Source organism: Peromyscus leucopus, chromosome 16_21 (assembly GCF_004664715.2).
Source record: "Peromyscus leucopus breed LL Stock chromosome 16_21, UCI_PerLeu_2.1, whole genome shotgun sequence".
NCBI classification, from domain to species: Eukaryota; Metazoa; Chordata; class Mammalia; order Rodentia; family Cricetidae; genus Peromyscus; species Peromyscus leucopus.
The window spans coordinates 61,201,827-61,228,082 of NC_051084.1; the positions used below are offsets into that span (position 1 = coordinate 61,201,827).

General features: G+C 43.0%; 1 protein-coding gene across 1 annotated transcript; it reads right to left on the minus strand.

Annotated features, from left to right (window-relative positions):
- Window positions 1-5,996: 5,996 nt before the first annotated feature.
- LOC114692339 (glutathione S-transferase alpha-5) lies at window positions 5,997-26,256 on the minus strand. Its single transcript, XM_028868066.2, has 7 exons — window positions 26,154-26,256; window positions 17,994-18,101; window positions 11,070-11,121; window positions 9,869-10,001; window positions 8,768-8,909; window positions 7,782-7,913; window positions 5,997-6,368 (listed from the first exon to the last, which is right to left on the minus strand). The coding sequence occupies exons 2-7, from the start codon at window positions 18,078-18,080 to the stop codon at window positions 6,249-6,251; spliced, it is 666 nt and encodes a 221-aa protein (XP_028723899.1). The 5' UTR covers window positions 18,081-18,101; window positions 26,154-26,256; the 3' UTR covers window positions 5,997-6,248.

Here is a 26,256-nt window from a genome sequence, read left to right on the forward strand (position 1 = left end):
CTCAATGAGCTTGACTGGCCAAGAAAAGAGATTCAGACAGGCAACACACCACACCGGTTTACACCAAATTAAAGGAATTTATGCCTAAGAGTCTGGCGATATATTATTGCTTGTGATCTAAGAAATAAAAGCCTCCTGAGATCAGAGAACAGAGGACAGAGCTAGCCACAGAGTTAGCCATCGAGGTCAGGCAGGAGTGGCACACACCTTTAATCCTAGCACTTGGGAGACAGAGGCAGATATCTGTCTGGATCTTTGTGAGTTCAAGGCCATACCGTGCTACACGAGATTAATCCAGTCTAAAAGAGAAACAGCCAGGCAGTGGTGGCACACACCTCTTAACTCCAGCACTTGGGATCACACACCTTTAATCCCAGCACTAGAAAGGTTGAGACAAGAAGTGATATGGCCAGGCAGAGAAAGGAATGTAAGAAGGGAGGAGGCAGGAACTCAGGTCTTTCCAGGCTTGTGGAGGCTGAGGAGTTGGTGAGTTAAGAGGTGGCTAGTTCTGCTTCTCTGATCTTTCAACTTTCAGGGTGCTCCCAGTTTATGCCCTGCCTTCCTGGTGTTCCCCTACCACAGCTAGGGAACATTTGGTAGACTTGAAGTCAGATTGTAAAGCTTGCTTATTTAACCCTTCACTGGGCTTGGGACAGGGTGATATTTCTGATCAGGTGCTCTTTTCACAGCCCATTTGTTTCGGTTTTAAGATCTGTCCTTATTATTTGTTAATTATGTGTGTCTCTGTGTGGGTTTGTGCACATGAGCGTACTTACCCTCAGAATTCAAAGGAGGTCATCAGATCCCCTGGACCTAGAGTTACAGGCAGTTGTGAGCTGCCCAACATGGCTGCTGGAAACAGAGCTCAGGTTCCTTGCCAAGCGATCCCCAGCCTCCCTCTACCCTTTTGCATTTCATTTTATTTGCAAACATGCCTTGCGTTCTAACTCCTGGAAGCCTTTGCACATGTTCATTCACCTGCCTGGAACACTTGCTCATGCACTTATTCCTGCTTTTCCCAAGATCCCAGCTGGGACCTTCCCTCCCCTGGACATCCTCCCTTAGGCTCCAGTGTCCATCAGATGCCTGTCCCCTCGGGGTTCTCCACCATCTGCTTCTCCCTGCTCTGTTGTACTGTAGACAAGCCTGTGTCCACAACCTTTCTGAAACTGCTTCCTTCTGCCTTGTACAAAGATAATGCTCAATAAATACTTGTTGAGAGGAAGGGAGTTTAAGTATGCTTTATTGGATGTCCAAATGATGGATTTACTCTATGTCAGTTGGTCCCTTGGTATGGAAACAGTAATGTGTAATTACTAATTTGTCTTAATAATAAAAACCCCGGAGTCAGATGCTGGGGTAAATGCTGAAAGATCTGAGAAATAAAGAAGTAGCCAACCTCACCTCTTACCTCCATGACTCCTCAGACAAAAAAAAAGGGGGGGGCAAGCTCCTGTCTCCGCCTGCCTTATCCCTCTCTTCATCCAGCCATATCACTTCCTGTCTCCTGTCTATACAGACCTCCAGACCTCTGTGGTTAACTAATGGCTAGCTCCACCCTCTGATCTTCAGACAAGCTTTATTTGTTAAGAGCACAAACAAAATATCACCACAGTAATGGCCTTAAAAATAGGAGTAACAATGAAATAATCTTATTACTACACAGCTCATACTTGTTTTAAAATGTGCTTTTATGTTTAATCGACACAGTAATTTTATATAATTATGTGATAGACTGTGGCATTTCAGTATCATGTATTTAATGTGTAATCAACAGATTAGGGCAATTGGCATAGCCATTACCCCAGACATTTATTATTTCTTTATGCTGGGACCATCCATAATCCTATATACTAGCTATTGAGGAATCTGGTTTTTGCCAACCACAGCTATCCCGACGTGCTGAAGGACTTAGACATTGTTCCTCCTTTACAGGGACACTGTGTACCCCTTAACCTCTGCTTCCCCACACAATTTCCAGGCTCTGGTAACTCTTTAGCTTCCATGTGTAAGTGAGAACACATGGAATTTGTCTTTCTGTGCTTAGAGCAATTAATGTTCATTGAATGCTCAGTGTGTGCCAGCCACTCTTCTGGAGCTTTAGTTCATTTTTACAGTAACCATAGGAGCAAGAAAGTTCTAGTTTCCTTTTGTGAAAATGGAGAAATGGAATTACAGGACAGTTGAGGGATGCACCTGATTTTATACAACTAGTAAGCCATGGTATCAGCTTGAATCCAAGGTCTGTAGTGTAGCATGATTTATCCCTTTGTAGTAACAAGTGAGACTTACTCTGAGATATCCATAGGGAAGAGGAGTGTGAGTCATCAGGTGGATGATGCATTGTGGTCACAAGGTATGGGGCCATTCAGGAGAAGAATCCATGATGGAAAACTCTGAAGAGCATCTCTTCCACTTGTTCAGGCTTTTTCAGCCCAATAACTCAGTTCTCAGGGATGGTATTGCCTAGTTTCCAACATCGCGAGACTTCCCTGATTCTGAAATCTTAGCTGTGTGTGTGGTTTGGATGTTGCTTGCCTTCTCTGTGTCTCTGTAATTGGCCCCCATAATCTCTTAGGGAGTGGTACTATTAGGAGGTGTGGCTTTGTTGGAGTAGGTAGGGCTTTCTTAGAGGAAGTGTGTCACTGTGGGGGTGGGCTTTGAGGTTTCCTATGCTCAGGATACTGTCCAGTGTCTCAGTCAACTTCCTGTTGCCTGCAAGACGTAGGACTCTCAGCTCCTCCAGCATATGTCTGCCTGCACGTCACCATGTCCCACTATAATACTGGACTGAACCTCCAAAACTGTAAGCAAGCCCCCTCAATTAAATGTTTCCCTTAGAAGAGTTACCATGGTCATGGTGTCTCTTTACAGCAATAAAAACCCTAAGACAACCAGTTTCCTCACCTAGGAAGTACAATGATAGCACTCTCCTCATAAAGTTTGCATAGTGATTGAATAGGAGAGACTCACATGTGAGTAGCTCAGAATTGTATTTCCTATCACCCCTATAACTGTTTCTTTTTAATTTTTTTCCCATCTGTCTATTTTTTAAGCTTTTTAAATTTTATTTTAATTAGTTTGGTACTTCCCACCCCCAGACTTGGTGGTCTCACTGTGCAGCACTGGGTGGCCTAGAACTCATTGTTCAAATCAGGGTGGCCTCAATCTCATATACATTCACCTACCTGGTGTTGGAGGTATGTGTATTATGCCTCATCTAATATGTTCTACTTTAGTTGTGTGTGTGTGTGTGTGTGTGTGTGTGTGTGTGTGTGTGTGTGTGCGCGCGCGCACACGAGTATCTCAGCAATGTACATTTCTTATGTACTTTCCTGAGTTGTTGTTTCTTTGTTTGCTTGTGTATTTTTTAGTGTTTTGGGTGTTTTATCTGTGGGTATGGCTGTGCAACAAGAGAGTGCCTGGTGTCCACAGAGGTCAGAAGAGTGCATTGGATCCCCTGGGACTAGAGTTACAGACATTCATGAGCTGCCATGTGGGTGCTGCGAATTGAACCCTAGTCCTCTGGAAGAGTGGTCTGTGTTCTTGATTACTGAGCCATTTCTCCCGCCCCTATTATTACTTCTTCATCTCTCATTCAGTCATCAAATGGTTTTTGAACTCAGCTCCTTCCTACATGTTATGCCCCTTGATGCCACTTCTAGGGCACAGATGAAATCTACTGGGTTAGTTCATCATGCAAATGTGAGGATTCTTTCAGTGTTGCCTCCTTTTCTGTGATATCGTCATCATTATCACCCCCTCTCCCTCCCTCCCTCCTCTCTTTTTCTCCTTAGTTTTTTAGTGTTTGTTTGTTTTGTAGACAAGTTCTCATTCTGTAGCTGGCTAACTTGAAACTCACTATGTAGTGAGATTGGCCTTGAACTCCTAGACATCCTCCTGCCCCAGCCTCTTACTGTGATGGCTAAAGGTATGTCAAATATCCTGTGGCTATATAGGTCACAGGACCAAGGGAAAGCCTATTGCCATTAGTCTGCTAAATGCAATGTAGTATGAAGATGACTCCTAATACCTTATTGCTATGCCCATAGATCAGTGCATTTTTCAGTCTTCATCAGAGAAACCTCTTCTTACAGTAGTCAGTAATTAACACAGACTTACAACTGGTCAACATCCAGAGAATGTGTGAGGTGTGCTAAACACTAAATGGTATGTCTGTCATAACCCTCCCTTCAAGGCTCAGGGATCATCGAGGAAGAAGGGGTGGAGAGACTGTAAGAGCAGGAAGTTGTAGATGACTAGGCACAGTGTTTTCTAGACACAGCAGGGCACATAGGAACTCGCCTCGATCCTTACAGCATGCACAAGTCCTGTGCAAACTCAAGCCAGACAAAATCCCAGGGTGGAGATGGGGAGATGGACACAAAGTCCCACCCCTACCTGGGGAGCTATTAGCATTTGATTGGTGCAGGGAGAGGGAAGGTCAGTTTTCTTTAAGGATATAACCCTGGTAGAGTATTTTAGCCACACAAGTTGGACTCTTTGGGAGAGAGAGAGAGAGAGAGAGAGAGAGAGAGAGAGAGAGAGAGAGAGAGAGAGAGAGAGAGAGAGAGAGAACAAAGTTTGGGGTGGTAGGGAAGTGGAGGTGGATCTAGGAGGAGTTGGGGAAGGAGTATGTTAATATTAAAATACATGGAATTCTCAAAAGAATTAATAAAAATATTAAAAACCAGCAATCAATGTCAAATTTAACAAGCTGAAGCACTACATCATGTCTCATCTCTATTCCTCACTTTGGGGGACATGGGGAAAGAAATAGCCATGGCCTATGGCTCCACAACCAGCTGGAGGCTAATTCATCGCCTGAGCTCTCTCTTACTTCTATTGCATCTTGGGTAATTGAGGGCAAGGTTTCATGAACATTTTCTTACCAGTGGAGGTGCTTTAACTATTCCATAATTCACAAAATGTCACTGGCAAAAGGTAATTTTGGCTCAGGGCTCCATTATAATGCCTAATGATTTACTATTGATTACAAGTGGATGTCTTCTCGACTGGGAAGTGGCTATGGACTGTACTGTCAAAGTGTAAGCCAAAGGAAACCCTTGGTTCTATAAATTCATTTTCTCAAGTGTTTTTATCATATCATAAGAAAAGGAACTACACTACTTCTGACATTCAGATTTCAGGAAAAAGATCCCTATTAGCTGTGTACCCAGAATTAACTGTTCCCCAACGTAAGATTTTAGGATTTTAAATTCTGTCCTAGAGGACATGGCCAGTCATGCTGAAATTCCTTGGTTTGTTGATATAATACCCAGTTCTCTATCTTTATGGTAATGTGTCAGTGTGTGTGTGTGTGTGTGTGTGTGTGTGTGTGTGTGTGTGTGTGTGTGTGATGTCCCTCTTTTTATAGGACAACAATCCTCAGATTATGGGCAGCCCCAGTTCAGTATGATCTCAACATGACTGGCCACCAAGAAGCACAAGAAAGGGCTCTGAGAAGGGTCCTTCCTCAAAGCCTTCAGAGGGAACCTGGTGCATCTCAGACTTAGATTTCAGACACCTCCCCCAGGACTATGGGAGGAGAGGTTTATAGTATTTTCAGGCACAGAGTTTGTGGTACATTGTCGTAGAAGCCTTAGGAATGGGATACACAGAACGTCCAATTTTATATTAGGAAGGCCTAAGATATTTATTAATTTTATATCAATAAATTCAGAGCTTCTTGGGCTGGGTAAATGATTGTATTTGTCCTATTCATCATTCATGAAGCCACAGGAGGAATGAATACTCTATATTTAACATAAATATACTAGTTGAGTGCTTGAATAAGAAAAAGGTTAATTGGTTGAAGGAAACAGTTCTTCACAGTGTGCATGTGCTCATGCATGTGTGTACTTGGTGAGAAAGGGCACGATCCATCAGGAAAGATGATGTCTGCAAGAGCCAGAGCTTGACATGAAGGTTTCTGCTTATCTCTGTTTGACAAGGCCACAACAGCTATTTCATGACAATATTTGAACACTCCAGAGTCTAAGAAGCTTGTTCTGTTTTATTGAAATTCAAGGGAATATCCCAGGAAGTGATGATGATTTCAATATTGACTACAACCAAATAGCATCCCACAAATCCACATAGGTCATGACTACTTAAATTAATGCACAAACCTTAGAAAACTTGTAAGCCTCACACTAAGCAGGATCAACATTTAATCAAAACACTTCACTGTTGCAAAGCTTTAGAAGGTTGGCCTTGTGGCTGCTGTTCATCCATATCTGCCTGACTTAACTGAAAATCTTCTTTGTTGATTCTACACATTTCTCGTCATCAAAAGGCTTCCTCTGGCTGCCAGGCTGGAGAAACTTCTTCACAGTGGGAAGGTTGCTGACTCTGGTTCTCAGTGCCTGCAACAAACAAATCAGAGCCTCAGAGAGCAGCTGAAGAAACAGTTAGTGCTTGTGCAGCCCTGCAGCCCTGCCAGGCAGAAAACCAACCGATCCCCTCCATCAGCAGCAGGGTGGAGGCTGGAGACAGAAACCAAGAGAGAATGAAGTTGAGAGGGGAAAAAAATGGAGCTTTTCCCCGGTATATCTTAAAGATTCATTCTGTTCAAGTTGTTCCCATCTTCTTCTTTGGACTTCAGTCCTGCAGACTCATCATTTCTCTAGAATTTAAAGATGAACAGTTTGTTTCTCAGATGTTGATTCGTAGACACACCCAAACAGATAAAATGAAGATCTGGGACAACAGAGTCAGAAATAGTGATAGAAAAATAGAACAGGAAACCCAGGTCCGGTCATAACCAACCTTCACACTGGGAAAGACAAGTGGGAATTGCTGGGGCTGGCAGTATAGCCCAGTGGTACAGCACTGCCTGGTGTATGTGAGGGTTAATCACTAGCACCACACAAAACCAAGACAAGTCATATGATCAGGAGGGTTGAGGAATGCCTCATGGACAAAGTGCCGGCTATGCAAGCATGAGGGTGTGAGTTAGGATCCCCAAAACCCACATAACGGCAAGTACAACAGTATGTACCTTTGCCCCAGCGCTGTGGTGCAGAGGGTGGAGAAGATAGCCCTGAAATTCATTGGTCAGCCAGCCTAGCTGAATAGATGAGTTCCAGGCTCAGTGATGACTCCATTCAAAGATAAGCTGGAGAGTGATCCAGGAAGTCATCTTATGTATACCTCTGGCTTCCATATGCATAAGCACATTTGTACACACCCATATGAAACATGTATTCATCACACACACACACACACACACACACACACACACACACACACCCATATGAACACATGCATACATCACACACACATACACAGAGATAAACATATGCTCACATCACACACACACACACACACACACACACACACACACACACGCACACACACACACACACACACACACACACACACACCACAGTGGGAGTTATTGGATTGGGAAAATATGTGAAGGAGGCCACTGTAGAGAGAAATACAATGGTTAATAATGGAGAAGAAGCTTGAAAAGACCTTTCCAGATAGGTTCAGTGTGGAAGGACAAGGCTACAGCAGTGATAAAGAGAATCTCATTGAAATCAGCACCAAATCTAAGGTGAAACAGGGTATAGGGGCCAGTAAGCAAGGCCTTGTACTCTTTACACTGTACAAGACAAAAATGCCTTCTTGAGATAGCATGTCTCAGACCTAGGGTCTAAAATCATCTTACTTTGTATGTATAGCTGGGTGCAAGGGTTAGCAATGAAAGCAGGAAGAAACTAGAAGTTGGGTCAATTATTGGAACCACAGGGGTAAGATATGAAATAGAGCACCTTCAGCAGAGGGAAGTTGGCCATAATGGTGGGGTCCATCTCTTCCACATGGTAGAGGAGTTCAACTAGGGCAATATCAGCCCTGCTCAGCCTGTTGCCAACCAGATAATCTTGTCCATGGCTCTTCAACACCTGAGAGGTTCAAGATGTTAGTTAGATCTTGACAACAACAGCCATCACACTGGGGCCTCTTGACTTTTTCTGAGGCTCTCAAATCAAATTTCCCCTCTGCTGCCTTTTCGAGTGTGTATGGAGCCCCACATCTTGTTCTATGCCCTGACTCATGATAAAGTCAAGAAGCAGATGTCTGCCCATCATTTTGTCATCTGTCCTTCACTGCTTTTCATACATGTGCCAAACTCCCAGCTCCAGCCACACTATTTCTTCCTGACCCCATCCCCCACTAAAGGGGTGAAGCTCTGACACTGAGGGTGTTGCCTCACTGTACTCTGTAGTCTCTTAATGGGAAGTGGCTTCACCTGTGTGAAGACATCCTTCACACTTGAGTTGACTGCTTCCGTTGGTATATGCTATATTCCAAGAACACCTAGGCCCTTTTCCTCTTGGCTCTGTTGTGACTGAGTATCTGTGTCTCCCCCAAATCAAGATGGTAAGAACCCCCGCTCACAGGTTGACACTCTTAGTAAGTAGAATGCGTGAGAGGGGATTCCATCCTACAAGTTAAGGGCTCTGAATGACTCCTGCTCCCCACAAGAGGCCTCCAGACAGCTCCTATTCCCTACCTGCCACTGGAGACACAGACAGAAGGCAGGCATCTGTGAACTAAGGAGTAAGTCTGGCTAGAAACCAATGTGCAATGTCTTGATTTTATACTTCATAGCATCCAGCACAGTGAGAAATAAGTGTCTGAGGTTTAACCCACACCGTGCTTGGCATTTTTGTTGTAGCAATGTTAGCTGCTCAGATGCCCCCTGAGGACTACTAGGCCCTCTGAGCGCTCTAAAGGTCAAACAGCGTGCACTCACCTTCTCATAGGCAGGGAAGTAACGGTTCCTTGCTTTGTCCTTGATTGTGGTAAGGGCTGCATCCTTCTCCCCAGGAGGCATATGGGGGTAATAGAGAACCATTACCTCCAGATCTGCCACACCTTCCACATACATGTCAATGCTGAAAAACAGACAAGCATTCTGCCAAGGCCCTCTGCCTCAGATTTTATAGTTGAAAAATGTAAAAGGCAGTGGTCAAATAGTTCACCTCAGATGGGTGGAGCTAGTAATAATAAAATAATAATCTGATTTTTACTTGCAGATTAGCAATCTTTTCGAACACACACACACACACACACACAATCTCTCTATAGCTCTGGTTGGTCTGCATATTTGCTATGTTGACAGGCTGATCTTGAACTCACAGAGATTCATCCTGCCTTCATCACAGAGTGCTAGAATTAAAAGCAAACACCACCTCCTCCAGTAGTAACATTCTCTTTTGAATGACCTAAAGGGGCTAGCTAGCAACCAATGTTCCTCTCTTTGTCCATTCTTCTGTTAGCATTTGGTTAATTTTTATTTTTTGAACACTATAAATAACACATCTATGAACATTCCTGTACAATTATTCCCGAGGATGTATTTTTATTTCTCTCCTGTATCATGTGGTAATGGAACTGCTGGGTTATTGGTGACTTGATGTTTAACTTTTTGAAAAAACCCCACTGTTCCACAGAAGATTTATTTGAATGGGGTGGTTCTATTAGGAGAGATACCTCATGATCAGTCTTGACACCCCCAAACAGCCTCTAGTTCCCACAAAAAGCTTTATGCAACCCTGGTGTCTCTCTACCAGAGTCTATGAGCCACAATCAGCCTGACTGTATGCAGATTTACATGGTAACCTAGGGTCATGGCTGCAGTTGTCAGAACTGGAAGATCAGATCTTTGGAGCCCTCTCTTTACTGACAGTCAAAGCTGTCCACCTCTTTTCCTTTTTCTAAAGCTATTGGCTAAATGCTGCTTCTGAAAACCAAACAAAGGGAAACTGGGCTCCAGCATCTCCTACTCTACATGGTTCTGTCCACTCAAGATAGGGCCTAAACCTTTCTCATAATGAGAGAAACTATACCATACATGGCTCTCTCCTTCATGTCCTTCCCATAGAGATTGTATTTGGAGGCGATGTAGTTGAGAATGGCCTTGGTCTGCACCAGCTTCATTCCGTCAATCTCCACCATGGGCACTTGCTCAAACATCAAACTCCCATCTATTGGATGAAGCAAATGAAAAGGAGAATAATGGGCTTGTTGAAGCAAATAAAATGATGTCTATGGGCTTATATTCTCTCTCTCTCTCTCTCTCTCTCTCTCTCTCTCTCTCTCTCTCTCTCTCTCACACACACACACACACACACACACACACACACACACACACACACACTCTCTCATCATATATATATATGGTCAGCCATATTCAAAGCAAAAAGTATTTGATGAATTGACTGAAATTTTAAAAACTACTAATTACATGGTAACTTTGTGATGAAATAGCATTAAATTTATTTTGTTTTCTGCATCTTTTGTGTCTTCTAAATTTACTCTATTATTTTATTGATAACTTATTTCATAACCATAATACTAATTCTGTATTTGTTGCACATTATGTGATGGAGTGTTTATTATATGTTCATGTATGTTTTAGGAAGAAAGTGAGGGAGATACAAGCCAGCACTCAGCTGGTACCATTAGAAAACAAAGAGAGGGTCTCAAAGTCTCTGTTCATGACATCAAGGCAAGATCACAAACCTGCTTCTGTGTGGGTTTCCTGTGTGTTTTTCATTAACAGCAAGGGTCAGTATGTGCTGGGTAGGCCCAGAGACCCTCACCCATAGGTGTGGACCCTCCCCCTTTTCTCTCTCATCCTCCCTCATAGTATTCCACACAATCAACACAATCTTCTTGTTAATCCTATAATGCAGCATCACTAGGGAATTAGTTTATAAAACCTGATAGAACTCAAGGTAAGTGGCTGACACATTTGCTGCTGGCATCCAGTGAATTGTATGTGGATGGCAGGTTGTGTGGGAACCCAAGCTAACTGCAGCAAGCATGGGAAGCAGAGACAGGACATTCAGGGGACTTTGGGGGTGGTTTCAGCAAACACAGAGAGAGTTTCAGCCCTTTTAACTGAGCTCTTCACCAGATCTGCTCACAGAGACCCATGACTTACAATCTACCATCCTTTCATCAATGAATACTACACTTACCTAGGTAATGTCTAATTTTAAAGCTTCCACTAGAAACCCTCTCGGTAGCATTTAGATCTTTGTTCTTACCTTTTTTTAACCTTGCCAAGTCATCCCGAGTTTTCAGAAATTTTTCTTCAAACTAGAATACAGAAAGAATAAACAAGTCTTTATTAATCAATTTCATTGCACTCCAGGCTTTTTACTTTGATGATTCCTGTCTGCAGATAATATGAGAGAAGAAGGACTTTTTTGTTTTGTTTTTAGTTGGTACATAGATGTGTTAATCATGGCTTGTGGAAATTTATGGCAGATCTTTTAAGAAAGGAGCTGTGGTCACAGCACATCACTTCTCCATCTTGTACTTGATGACATCTGTTCCAGGACTGTTCCTATGTTGCTGATTAAGTCCTGAGCTGCAGGATGGCCAGTGAAAGGAGAATGCTGACTGACCATTGCTTCTGGCTGTCATTTATAATATTCCAATGAGATCAGAAGGAACATCGTGTGTCTCCAGCATGGAATATGGCACAGGCCAGGGCCTAGCATTTGCCAGTCACAGCTCTTCTCTCCTCAGGAGCCCTGCTGTGGATGATGCAGATCCATTTTCCCACACCACTTTATTCTTGCCAGTAAAAGAATGGGCACACAATTATATAGAATTCCCGATTTAAGAAGTAATTAATGCCTTTACACTATATTCTTGTCGCTAAAACCCTTGGGTTCTGAGATGGCTTTGTGAGTTGGGTATGACCTTTAGAGTGTACTAAGTTCTTTACCTTGGCCAGGTCGCTAAGTGTTCCTGTGTCTTGGTATCCTAATCCGTAGAATGCATTTCCTTACACTGTCTGTTTTGGGTTGATCTCAGGACTAAATTACTAATACATGCAAGTGAAAATCACCAGTTGTATATTAAGTGTTCAGTAAACATAAAACATCAATAAGACCTTAAACAGTGGGTGTGTGTACACAAAACACATCTCTCAACTCAGAGGAGATAAGAGATAGTTTATTTTGGATTTCAGTTTGAGTGGCCGTTGGCCTAAATACATAGATTTAGATTATACCAAGTTCAATTGTTCCAACATGGAATCACTTTCATGACATTTTTATGGTAATAAAGCAAAGAGGTCACAAGCCAAGCCATTTTTCAAATACAGTGTTGGAAACATTACAGAAGTAGATAAGAGTCAATTGGTGGAATCTCAACCATAGGCCTCTGATGCTATTTGATAATATTATCAGCCCTTCCATTGGTGGGAAACAGCTTCTATTAAGTTTATACATTTCAAGGAGTTTTTAGGTATTTATGGGCTGTTTAGTCTGACACAGAGGTGGGCACAGAATGGCTCTTTATGGGGCTAAAGATTGCCCAAGACAAATAGGAATTAGCCTCTGGGTCTGTGGCATGCCAAACTCTCCACAATTTTAATCAGCCTTTGCAGACTTAGCTTCTTTGTAAGAATTCTGGTTCACATGTGGTTTTTGACAACATCCTTTTGGTTTTTAAATATAGTCTCATATTGATGAAAATGTATTTCATCCTAGATCCATAACCAATAATTTAAATTTATTTTCTTTTTTCCCAAAATAAGATATTGTGTTTGTAATGTCAGCTGGAAGCAGAACTTTCTATCTGCTACAACTACGGGAGCCATGTATATTTAATAGAAATAAGAAAGTTGGTTTTTACATAACATGCAAGTTGTTTTTCAGGCAGAGTCTGGGCAAAAGCTCAAGCAAAGAGTCATCAAGGCATGTGCCTCTTGTTGACATGCGTGTGGCCATGTCTCATGCTAGCTGTGAGATGTTATAACCAATCACTTATCACGGGAAAGACTTCATTTGCTTATTTGTAAAGTTAGAGGAAGTGTATACTTCTTTAAAATAATAGTGGAATGTTTTCCAAACACCCAGCACCTCACTTGCCCCACAGAAATCAAGTGTCGTTACATGATATAGTGGTGTTGTTTTCAGTGACTGCGAGTTTCCTGGACTTCCTCGTTGTAAAAAAAGTCGGGACATAAGGGTTATTTAGCATGCTCCATGGATCAGTTTCTTGTGGATCTATATGATCACGTGGTATCATACCCAGGGACAATAAGGTGGGGTGATAACAATTTGCCAAACACCCACCCCAGGAAAAACATAAAGGATGGAGGGTGGTCACCCCAGCAAGGTGGGCAAGGTGGGATGGGACTGGAGTGTGATGCTGATGCTGAGGCTCCTGATGAATGGGGCTATAATGATCACCCTTTGTACACAGTAGGCCTGAGCCAGTGGATCCAGGCTACTTGTTCTCATCAGGCTCCTCAGTCATGCTGAGAGGCAGGAGAGGAAGCTGTATCACTGCCACATGCTCTTCCTGCATGAACTCACTCTGCCCAAAAGCTCTGAACTCTTCACACACAATCTGGTTGCTTGAGAAAACTGACCACTCATTTATGTAAAGAAAACAGTCTATGGTGATTCTACAATTTTTTTCTTGTTTCTTCATTAAATGGAAACAGGATTAGGCCATACAATCCATATATTCACAGAGTGGTTGTAAAAGGGGACTAATCCGAGGCTTTGGTAAACATTTTGCTATGAAGCTGAGGAGGCCATGGAAGCCCAGCTGGAAGATGGGACCTCATATTGTAACCTCCCTTTCTGACCACTGCCTCCCAGGAACAAGATCTCTTGGCAGTTTCCATGACTTCCTTTTCAGAAAACCTGTCGCTCAGTTATGGGCTTCCTCTGGCCTAGACTGAGAATTTTTTTTCCTTGTGACAACTCTAGAAAGCAGTGTTCAACTGAATCACAGAGATCCATACTGGATTCCTGCTTAGACAGTTGCAAAAATTCCTTTTAACCATGCATAAAACTGGATTCCATGTCCCCTATACATATGTGTGTGTGTGTGTAAATGTATATATACATATTTAAATCAAGTATACATAGATATATACTGAAATAGAGAATTCCTGAAATGAAGTTGTGTCTGGCTGTAAGTGAAAAACTCCTGGAAAGAGTCTGCAGAGGTTTTGTGGACCAACTGGAATTTCAGTATTGTGGAGAGATTGGAATTTTACAGGTTCAAATACTAGTTACTTTATCTTGGGCTAGTTTTAGCCTTGTGGAGCAGCCATTCCATGCCTCCCTATTTATCTGAACTAACATCTCACGATAATAAGTAAAAACCTTTTAGAGATTGTTAACTTAGAACTAACATCTTGTGATAATAAGTAGAAACCTCTTAGAAGCTATTGACTCAGCAGGACTCAGTGGGACACTAGCTTCCTCCAACCTGAGAGCTAAGAATGTCGTCAGAGACTCTCTTAGGCCTATAGAATAGCTCTCCTCTTCTCCTTGTCCCTGCCTCTCTGGTGTACCCACCGATGAATTTTAAACTTGCCTTGACTTATGACTTTTTTGTTGTTGTTGTTGTTCTGTAAAACTATAAAAACCCTGTGGACCTGCTTTCATGTTGGAACATGGAATTCGAGGTAACCTAAATTGTGTTCCCTGGGGCCATGGTCACTCTAAATAGCTCCAGAATAAACTGTCTCTATTCCCCTTTAAGATGAGAACTATGGCTTTTATGTTGACAATGCAATGCCCCAAAGCCAGCACGGTGTCTGTCTGTTACGGCCCTGTATCCCCAGGATCTGCCAAACAACCGGACTGCTCATGATAACATGAATGAACGTGTTTCATGGGTAACAGAAGGTTTGTACTGTGTCTCCTGCCCACCCCTCCTCTGGAGCATGTATTTTCATGTAATTACATGTGTGTCCTTAGAGTGTATGCTTCAGTCCTTTCATTGTTACCATGTTGGATATGTATACAAGTCAACAGAAAATCGTGGTGTTCTTCTTTGTACCCCTCACTCACTTTCAGCAATCATCAAATAAAGGCAACTGGCTTTCATCTACACCTCTTCTTTTGCAATCACTTGAAGGAAATCTCAAATTTCATGTTCACTCACACCCTCTATAACAATGTCTGAGTCGACAGCAAACTGTTAGTGCAAAGGCGGTCCCATGGGTTATAACAGAATTTCAGACTTATTACTGCACAGTGACTGCGTAGATTAAAGAGAGGCTGGAGGAGCAGAACTGCTGTGGGACATTAGGAAGATTCACAGGAACAGTCCTTTGAAGTTGAAAACATGGACCTCAATCTTTCATTTGTGGAGAGTAAAATCACGCTCCATTATCTGCTTTCAGGGATGTCAAGAAAACTCATGAGAGAGTGACATCCCTTCATATGAGCCTTGGGCAGATGCCTCAACAGCTGCTCCAGAAGGAGGCATCATCCTCATAGGAGACAACAATTCATGCAGGTCACTGTCCCAGGACTTTCCATTGTGGCAAGATATGGAGGAAGAAGAGGATAATGACATTAGCCATCAGATCACCATCAGGCTGAGGCCAATGTGTGTGTTATATCTTATGTTTAAATAACACTTACCAAAAAAAATGGAAAACCTTAAAAATAGACAAAATTTAGAGATATTTTATTTGGTTACGCAACATGTGCTCTTTCTTATTGTTAATGACAAAAAACAAAAAAAAATGTTTAAAAAATGAAATTTGTGAAGTTGCATGTTTACATTAAGTTAAGGTTAATTTATTATTGGGGATTTTTTTTTCATAACCTAGTGTTTCCTGAATGTAAAGCATTTATGAACAATCTACTGCTGTTGGAAGTCAGTCAGCCTCTGCTACTGTAGCAAATACCTGAGATAAGCAACATAAGAGAAGGAAAGTTTATCTCAGCTCAGGCTTTCAGAGGTTTCGGTCCTGGCTCAGTGGCCTTCATTGTTTTTGGACCTGGCTAGAACATTCAGGCAAGAAGCACCTGCTGGAGCCAACTGTTCATATGGCTGCTGTAAGCAAAGAGAGAGAAAGCGGCTGGAGTCCAAGTATGCTTCTTAAGAGCAGACACCCTAGATCCTAACTTCCTCCAACCAGGCCCCACTTCTTACAGGTCCCACGGCTGCCCAACACAGCCACAGGTTGGGGATGGGAGTTCTCGGACCTTTGGAGGGCATTTCAGACCCACACAGTCTTAAACAGTGATGCCTTTGGCTTCCCTTCACTCACTCCTCAGTCCTTGACTCATAATTTCCATTCTAAGCACTATGCAGGGTGAGCGCTTTACACAATTATTTTTTCTATGTTTACATTTATAAGTAATTATCATAGTGTTCTAATTCCTACAGCATTAGTTCAGTAACATTCTGTACAAATTTGTGGCTTAAAAGCATTATGGTATGCCATTTGGCCTAGGTACATTTTATATTATACCCCTTATTTTCCTCCAACTGTAGAATGTTTAACTAACAACTGAACTGCCAAATGATACAACTAAAAGAGTATATGACTTTTTAAAAATCTCTTTTGCGGGGATGAAGATGGTTATTTGTGTCTTTGATTTACTTATTAATCTTTTAATTGTTTTTAAGCTAAGAGATGAAGTGGTTGCTTTAATTACATTTTCACACATACACATATGTGCATGAGTATGTATGTGTGTGAATGATTGTACTTGGTTCTCCTTCATCTCCCTTCCCCACTGTCTTGGCCTCATCTCCTCTGCCTCTGTTTCATCCTTAAATAGTTCAAATTGTTTCTCTTGAGCATAGGAACTGGACTGGGCTGGGAAAAATAGTTTATTTGGAAAAATGCTTGCTGTGTGTAAATGGTGACCTGAGTTGGATTACAGATCCCACGTAAAATAGCTGAATGTGGTGGTACATCCTTGTAATCCCAGAGCTGAAGAAGTAGAGCCAGGTGCAAACCTGAGGCTCCCTGGCCAATCAACCTTGCCTGTGTGGTGCACACCAGGCCAGTGAAGAGCCTATCTACAAAAAAAAAAAAAAAAAGTGACTGATCCTAGAGAAATCACACTTGCACACTTGAGGCAATCCTCCAGCCTCCACACATGTGCCCACATGTAAGATGAATTGCTAAACAGTCTTATTAACAAAAAAAAAAAAAAAAAAAAAAAAAAAAAACCATGGAGCCAGATATTGGGGTAAAGACTGAGAGATCAGAGGAATAGAACAAGCCACAATCAACCTCACCTTACCAACTCCTCAGCCTCCAAAGAAAGCTACTTCCTGTATACTCACGCCTATATACCTTTCTGTGCCCTGCCCTCTCACTTCCTCTTTCTGCTCAGCTCTATCACTTCCTGTCTGTCTGTACAGACCTCCAAACCTTTATGGTTAACTAGTGTTGTTAACTAGTGTGCCACCATGCCTGGCTCTGTTCCCAGTGTGGCCTTGAACTCACAGAGGCCTTGAACTCACAGAGATCTGAATGGATCTCTGCCTCCTGAATGCTAGGATTAAAGGTGTGTCCTGCCACTGTCTGACCTCTAGGTTTAATTTAGTGGCTGGCCTTTTCCTCTGATACCCAGATAAGTTTTATTGGAGTGCACAAATAAAATATCACCCCACCCACATAACATATGCATCTCCACACACAGATCCACATACACAAATAATCAAAAACAAAACACAGAGTCTGTGCTAAAAACAACTCCAATGCATAAGCACACCAAGAACATTAAAGTAACTTTGCAACACCATAGGCAACGTTTATGTTTCTATTTTTTCTCTAAATGGCCTAAGTTTTCCATTTACATTTTTACTGATGGTGTAAATTGAAATAAAGTATACAAGTTTTGATAAATTACTTACACTTGTCTTAGTGTTTTTGAAGATTTATTTTATTCTCTCTCTGTGTGTGTCTGTGTATACGTGTGATGTGTAACTTGAACTCAGGTCCTCTGAAAGTGTAGAAAGTGTTCTTAACCCCTAACAATTTTTCCAGCCCTTCTTTTAATGTCAATGATTGATAATGAAAACAATAATTTATTAGGATAAATCTGTGGGTCACTTAATAGTTGGCAGTTTTTATTGTAGGTCATTCAGTAAGACACTTTGACGGCTCCTGTGAGAAAAATGTTTGGTAAACTCAATTTCACGTTCAACTTAAAATGACTCAAGTCAAAACATACCTCCACTCCAGCTGCAGCCAAGAGCCACCGGACAGGCTCCATCCTGCCCCGGCCATCGAAGTAGTGAAGGATGGGCTTCCCAGCCATGGCAGCAATCGCTTGGTTTTTCTAAACAGGAATGAGACACACCAGCTGTTAAAAGTCCGTCCTGTGAGGGTGTTTGGACAGGAGCCCTACACTGAAGAAGTGGCTGGCTTCCTTACGGCAGGTTGGGAGACATTCCAGGAATATGTTCCTCTGATTTACAGATCCCACGTAAAATAGCTGAATGTGGTGTAAAGGAACCATCCTCTGATTGCACAAACCAGTTTAGTGTCTCCATTGGTTAAAAAGTGACTTAAAAAAAAAAACAAACAAACTGGTTCTTCGGTCAGAGTGGAGGATAAAAATGTGTGTGACGTAATGGGAAAACAGAGTACCAGCAAACCACAGTATACTGTAGACCTCTAATGGTCCTACCTACTACACCCCACTCTCTTTTTCTCTCTTCCCTTCCCCTCCTCTCAGCTGCCTCCTCCTCCCCCTCTCCATGAAGATCTAACCCAGGGCTTTGCCTATGCTTGACAAGCTCTGTATCCCAGCCCAGATCTCTGGATGAATTGCCTGTGACAGTCACATGACCGCATGAACTGGCTATGTATGTCTCCATTTTTCTGTTAAGGAAACTGGCTATCGGGAAACTTTGAGGCATTGTTCACAACCACACCAAACCAGTGGTAGACATGAATAATCACAGAGATGAATAAAGCAAGAAGGATCTGTATCCTCGTGTATGAAGGCTCATGACTGCGTGTCTCAAACCCAGAGGACATGGCCAGCAGCATGACCAGGGCAGCAGGCACTGTTCAGCCCTTGGGCTGTTAGGCTCTGTTTGATCAAAAGCAGAGGTCAGGCTTCAAAGTTTCTGTTGTACCAAATGGGGGGAGAGTACTGAGAATAACTCAGCTGCCCTCTAAAACAGTCACATTCTGCCCACCACATAGAATGCCAATTCCTTGCCTCTTTGGGATGTGATTTTCTATCTTTGCGTCTGCATTTCTATGTGAAATCAAGGAAAAGATGTTTTGCTGAGTTCATTTTACAGAACATACACCCAAGTGTCAGGTCCAAAGGAAACTCTGTTTCCCTAAATCCTGGTGGTTAGCCAAAGCCAGCATTCCTGTGAAACCTGAAGCAGGTTCCCCTGTACCAAAAGGAGCCACGTCCCTGGCAGAACACTCTCTGAGGCGCCTAAGGGCATACCAAAGGACATGCTGGTCTCCAGGCTCCCTAGGTATCACAAGAACCTGTTGCACATTTCAAAGTCCAGGCTAGCATCCTAGCCCTTCTCACCTCCTCCCCTACCCTAAACTTCTCCAGCTCCTGGGCTTCCCGACCCCCAGATACTCACGCTCCTTATAACTCTGCTATTTTGACTATGCTCCCTCTTTTGTCTGCACTTTGTCTCTCTTCCCTCAGCCCAGCTCTCCTGAGCTCCACCTCCCTCCTTCTCCCCCCAACCCCACCCCACCTCTCTCTGCTCACCTCCTGCTTCTCTCCTGACCAGGTCTAGTGTGGTGGCCATATTCAAGCGACTACCTTCTCTCTGCTCTGAACTCTTTCCAATGTCTCTTGCTGTTCTCTCTCTCATATCTAAAACAAAGACCGCCCCGTTAACCATGCCATGAGGCAGTCATACCACCAGTTCATCTCGTGATGAAAAAACCAGGAATTGCAAAAAATACCCCTTTCCAAGAGGCTGGGCCTCTCCTAAGCCATCCAGGCAGCTGATCAGAACTCTCCTAAGCGGTGGATCATTTGTTCCTTCTGGCTTTGGCTAACCACCACATTCAAACTCTAGCTGCTTCTTCCCCGTGCCTGCTCCTTCCCGGTAAGTGTGGTCTCAGAGTTGCTTGCTCTGTCTCTGTTGGTTCCTGGGGCCAATGACTCCTGCCTCCTTGCTCAGCTCACTCTTGGAGCATACTCTGTTTCTACAAAAGTTGAAGTTGGGCCAGGTGGCTTCTCTCGCCATGCTGGCCACCCATCACATGGAAAGGGACACCTCTCCTTTGTGGTTTGGAAAAATGGAGTTTCCTTTGGACCTGATGACCAGCTAAGGGTTTTCCACATCTGCCACACTGGGTACCCTCATCGGTTCATCTTCATTTTATCCTAATTAAGAAATCACCTAATGAGACTTATAAAATTTCTTTCCAGTGTACGGCTGTAGAGACAAAGGTTTTCAGAGGAGCCTGCCCAAGATGAAGCACCTTTCCAGTATTGAGTCTTCTATTCAAAACCAAGGTCTAGGTTGTATTAGTTTCAAAATATGGTGGAATCTCTAGTTGGGTTATGGAATCCACTTTTTTTAATGAAATAGAAAAGGATAGGAAGTGTCACAGTGCAAAAAGGGTTAAGGACATGGATGTGTTTTCAGTTCAGTGTGTACCTTGTATGTGTGGACATATGCACATGTGTATGCTCATTCGGTCATTGTGAATGAATAAGAGATCCTGCTGAGTACATTAAGGAAATTTGATGCTCCCCATCTCAGGCTGCTTGGAGGTAGAACACAGCAAAGAACCAGAAAATAAAATAGCAGTGGGTCCTGGGATAGATGGAGCCAGTGAGGTCATGACAGTAAACTAAATACCCAGGAGTCACTGAGACCTGAGGCTCCAGTGCTGGACTTGGGGAAACTCCCTTCTCCCACAGACCCAAAGACTGTTATAAAACATTACATTTCCTTTTGGAAAGTTTTGATGTTGTGCAGTTTGAAACAATCTCCTTGTCTTTACCAACAGATGTATTTTTTAAATTATGTGCACTTGGATTTAAAATAGCAAACTACTTTAAATTGCATCATTTAAGATGTAGAGCTCCTAAGCTCCAACCTTTACATTATAAAATCTGCTGGAAATGCGACCACTCCGTCCTTCTTACTATTTAGAACGTGAGTATTGCATGTTCTTATTAGGAGGATAATTCAGCAGAATGAAAGGGAGAGTAAAGTTCACTTAGCTTCAGGTATTTGATTGTTGGGGACACAGAGCCAAGTGATTCAAATCTGTTCACTAATCCTATTATCACTGATAAGAGGATCGATTTCCACAGTATTTCATCATATGCTCCTCACTCTAACGTTCTCCAGTTTCCAAACAAGAGCCTTCCAAAGGTCGGTTCACAGCCAGGACAAAGAGTATCACACAGCCTCACAGAGTCCACAGAATGACAGTGAGAGAGACTCAATGACTTGATGGGGTCTCAACATGTTCCCAAGTCACAGTCAGTTCCCAGGAGTAACTGCCCTGTCTACAACCACCATGGGAACAGCTCATAGTGCTTGACTTACAGAGGGTTTCATCAAGTTCAGTGAGAAACACTACACTCCCACTCTCATAGCATTTGATTACTGACTTTCTCCTGGTACAAGTCAGGGCTTCTCCACTCCATCCTGGAGCCCTCCCTGAGCTCCATGCTGCTCTCCTGAGGAACTACTGCCCATTTCCCAGAGTCCTTCAGCCTAGACAAGGTTGAAGAGGGGATGAGAGGGCCTCTATTCATGAATGCCCTTCTATGAATAGCTTTTCTGGAACTCCAGGGAAAGAAAATTTCATAAAGGTTTTCAGTGCTTTACTTTGAAAACTTAAGGAATTCAGTGTGATGAGGACAATATAGCTTTATTTGTTCCATTAAGAAAACTGGCTTCTGTGTGTGGTGATACATGACTATAATCCTAGTATGTGGGATGCTGAGGCAGGAGGATAAAGTTTGAAGCTAGGTGGAAATATATATGTATATATATATATGTATAATTTGTTTTGTCTAAAAATAACAACAACAAAACAAAATACAAGGAAGCAAAAATAATAGGAAGAAGAAAATATGTTTAAAAAAAAGGAATTCCTCTTAAAAAAAAAAGAAGAACAAATCTATAGTGATTCCAGTAGTAAATAAGGGGAGTTACATCTCTGATGATTCATAACATCTGGCTAAGAGTGGTACATCCTTAAGAGGTAGAAGAAAGTCTTACATATAAATCCTTCCATTTAGAGACACATGGACTCAATAGATTACTAAATCTGGGTCTCAGTTTCTCTTCTGACTCTAGAGACAGTTACACCTGCCTACTTTCAGGGGCCAAAAAGCAGTAGAGAATCCATGCATATAACCTTCATAATAGAAACATAGTAAAGCACGTTCACCATTGCCCTAGTTCCTAGGAGACAAGCATGTGTTGGAACATCAGCCATCCCATCTGGAGCAATTGCAATGCATCAAGGAATGATCATTGTCTGATTTGGTCCTTTCCCTGTAAGGTTTTACAGGAATTCATATGCCTCCTGCAAAGCTGGCAGAGCAGCATGTGCTCAATAGTAACTTCACATCATCTCTCTCTAGGGACCTCCACCTGTAATCCTGATTAAGATGGATAAGCAAGTGAGAACCATAGGAAAAGGCAAGTCATCTAAGACAATGGGGATGCTATCCCTTTCACACTGGGGTTGGGGTGCTACTTGCCAGAAAGAGCAGATTTTAGAAGTCTGAGATGTCTGCCTTCCTCCCTTCAAATCAGGACCACATCTCACAAAAACACTACTGTGCAGCATCTTGCCAGCCTGCTCCTCTATATCATCTATTCAATATCCTTTTCCACAGATTTATTTCCTGTGAATTGTTAGACCTGGTTAGTTTGACACCTGGACTTTCAGCCCCTTCCCCCCCCCCGCCAGTGGTAACATTTGTTTCGTGGCATTGTTGACTTCCACATTCTAACAATCTGTGCATTCCAGCTAACTGCCAAATGCTCCAGTGTTTGTCCTTCCCATTCATACTTCTCAAGTGTGAGCCCTTGAAAAGTCAGCTCCTTAACTGATCCTCAGCCAGAGCTTAGGCTTCTTCCCCAGTGCCGAGGCTGGGGACTCATTGGATCGTCACAGGCTGAGGGTAGGGGATACACATATGAAATACTGTACACTCTTGGGTTGTAGAGGTCATGAATCCCTCTCAGCATACTAAAACAGAGAGGGAAGTCCTTCACAGGAAGGGTAAGCCAGCCAAAATGGGCAGTGTTGTGTAGCTATTTCCTCTGACTCAAAAATAATAGTCTTATGAAGGAACTAAGCTTATGATTCTAAGGAAGCTAAGGAAACCTAAGAGGCTCAGGAAGATCATAAAAGCTACAATATTCACAAGCCCCCTCCCCAGGGTGATAAAAGTAGTGAACAATTGCTGGGAAAGGATTGTCCACCGGACCTTCCTACAACCCAAGCAGGAAGCTCTAGGAGGCAGCTTTTGAGTCATTACCTGTGCCTTTGAATCGATGTGCTCCTGTAATTAACCTCGGTAAAGCCCTTAGTTCCCAAAGTTGGATGTGGATGAAATAGTTGCCTTCGCTTTTCAGTGGTGCCCTATCTGGGGTGAGGAGATACTTATTCAGGTCTCCCCAGGAAAGGTCACACAACTGACAGTGGTGCTGAGGTTGGGGAACTCTTGTCTGCCCTGCCATTCCTCTGCTGTGCCATGAGATGCCTGAACCCTACAGAGAGGATGTCACTGGTGATCTGCTTCATTACTGCCAAGACTAGACGACATTCTACCAGTCCTGACATGGAAAATGACTTGTTTCTGCAGCAGTAAGTCTCAGTCTGGATTTTCCCAGCCTACATAGCTTTAGGACATTGTTGCTGGCAGTGGAGGATGTGGCTCAAGGCTGCCAGCTGTAGCAGCTGGAGTTTTACTCAGAGACTCTGCTCACTGGAAGCTGGGATACTTGGACTCATGCCCCAGAGAAGAATTTCAGGGTTGTTAGCAGAAAGCAGTGTTGGAGTTCATGAAGAAAAGGCCTGCCTTCCACTCGAAGCTCAGGGACCTTGTATGTGTACAGGTCCAGTAGAAGAGCAGGTAGAAAGAGCCTACAAGCTGGAGAATGGGGAGGGGTGCTGTGAGGTGCTGTCCTCCTCCATGACATGGCTGTTGCCTACCTGAACCCATTGCCACCATAGTTACCTGCACATAATCAATCCAGTTAAAAACTCCAGTGTGAGAGAGAAGGGCTTCCCAGTGCTCCACCCCTGCTTGAAGAGCTATTGGGGGCTGACAGCTGCTGAGGCAGGAGAGCCACTTCACTGGTAGGCTGATCATGATCCAGTGGATGATTCCACATCCTTGTGCATTTGGGCAAAACTAACTGGCCTCAGTGGGTAGCAAAGCAAGAGGATGGCAGAAAGTTGGGAGGGGTGATGTGTCTGAGAGGGGAAGCAGATGGACATGGAAGGAGGGAGGGAGAGAGGGAATAGGAATTGGATATGGCCAAGACACCGTGTACATATAATGAAAGAATGAAATTAAAATAGACTGAAAAATCACTGCCTAAAAATGGTTTTAATATAGCTTTAATTAGAGAGAGGGAGGGAGAGGGAGAAGGAAGAAGGGAGAGGAAAGAAGGGGGAGTAGAGAGAGGAAGGGGAGTGTAGAGGGTGGAGGAGGACTATTTGGAGCAAGGAAGCAGACAAGCAGAAGAGGGGGCAAGAGAGGGTAGCAGGGATACATATGGTCAAAGTACAATTATATACTTGATTGCAAGTATCTGGATGAAAAAAGAGAGAGAGAGAGAAAGAAAGAGAGAGAGAGAGAGAGAGAGAAGAAAGAGAAAGAGAGCGAGAGCTGTCTTAACATTAGCTATCCACACATAGCTGTGTTAAAATTGTAGTTATAACTGTCTAAACAATTAAAAAGTTAGGCAACATGTTTACTCTTATCCAAAGAGTTTCCCACAATAAATGGGTTGTATGTAGTTTATGAGGCATATTGCATTGGTTTGTAGACTGATAAGATGGAATACAAGTGAAAAGGGGCAAATAATCAATACATATGTTTGGACTCCAAACATAATTCATGATCATAATCAAAATCTCAGCCACCAGAGGTGAGGAGTTTATTTTTCTTCCTCATCTCTTTAATTCTCCTTGTCCTTATGTCTTGCCTCCATATCACAATTGACAATCACACTTTGGTTTCTTCTATAAAGAAAGCAACTCTAGCATAAGTGTAGGGTAAAAGATCCAAGTCCATTTCATGGTGAAAAAACTTACCCAAACCTACCATCCCTGAACACAAAAACCCATCCATCCCTGAGCACAAAAAACCACCCATCCCTGAACACAAAATTCCACCCATCCCTGAACACAAAAACCCACCCATCCCTGAGCATAAAAACCCACCCATCCCTAAGCACAAAAAAACACCCATCCCTGAACACAAAAACCACCCATCCCTGAACACAAAACTCCACCCATCCCTGAACACAAAAACCCACAGCATCCCTGAACACAAAAACCCACCAATTCCTGAGTATGAAAACCCACTCATCCCTAAGCACAAAAACCCACCCATCCCTGAGCATAAAAACCCACCCATCCCTGAGCATAAAAACTCACCCATCCCTGAGCACAAAAACCCACCAATCCCTGGGTTTGCTCCAAGCTCAGGACTTGAAATCTCACTAATCCCCACCCTGGAAATCTCCACCCTGGAAACTCTTCCTCCATCAAACCCTATATAACCCTGTGTCCTGCTCCCTTTTCTGCTGCTTCTCACCCTCTTGTGCCAATAAATCTCTTGTGTGAGGTTTGTTGTGTTGAGTGACTTTGTGGTATTCCTTGGCTCCTGACTGCCAGGACGCCTTTCCCATCTGAGCTGTATGTAACACCTCCATGGCAGAACCTTCCCCACTCAGAGCTGCAGTGGGGGACACCTTTCCCCATCAAAGCTGCACCATCTCCATTTAGAAGCTTTTCCCTTCAGAATCCTAACACTTCCCTAGTGGAAGCCTTTCCCCTCAGAGCTGTAATTCTTACAGTAAGTACCATGCTTCTCTTCCCTGGACACAAGGCCAGGTTTTCTGGGCGGCTACCACCTCTCTTTCCTCCTTAGGAAGTTAATTTACCTCTTACCATTAAATTCATGCCTCAATTTTCTAAATCCTTCATTTAACCCCTCTATAACAATGTTTCCAGCAGAAATGGAATCAACAATTCTTAGACTGTCCTGAAGCATGCCAAGTCTGAATAATGTGAGAATAAAACTGTGTTTTCTTGTGCTGAAGTATTTTCTAGGTACCAAAGGAGTGTGTGTGTCTGTGTGCGTGTGTTAGGAAAATTGATTTGATTTAGTACTTACCGCCTTAAAAAGCTGTTTCCTCTAAAGAGCTCCACAACATGTAAGAGTTTCTGTTTCACAAGCTATTTGTTCATTTGAATAAGCCCCTCCCAGTCAAGGGCAG

Excerpts from the sequence above, each read along its gene's own strand:
- LOC114692339 (XM_028868066.2), bottom strand. The coding sequence starts at position 18,080 with ATGGCTGGGAAGCCCATCCTTCACTACTTCGATGGCCGGGGCAGGATG. Across the intron at positions 8,910-9,868 it reads GACATGAAGGAGAGAGCCAT|CATTGACATGTATGTGGAAG; the intron begins GTATGGTATAGT and ends TCTGTTTTTCAG. Across the intron at positions 6,369-7,781 it reads CCAACTTCCCTCTGCTGAAG|GCACTGAGAACCAGAGTCAG; the intron begins GTGCTCTATTTC and ends TGTTTGTTGCAG.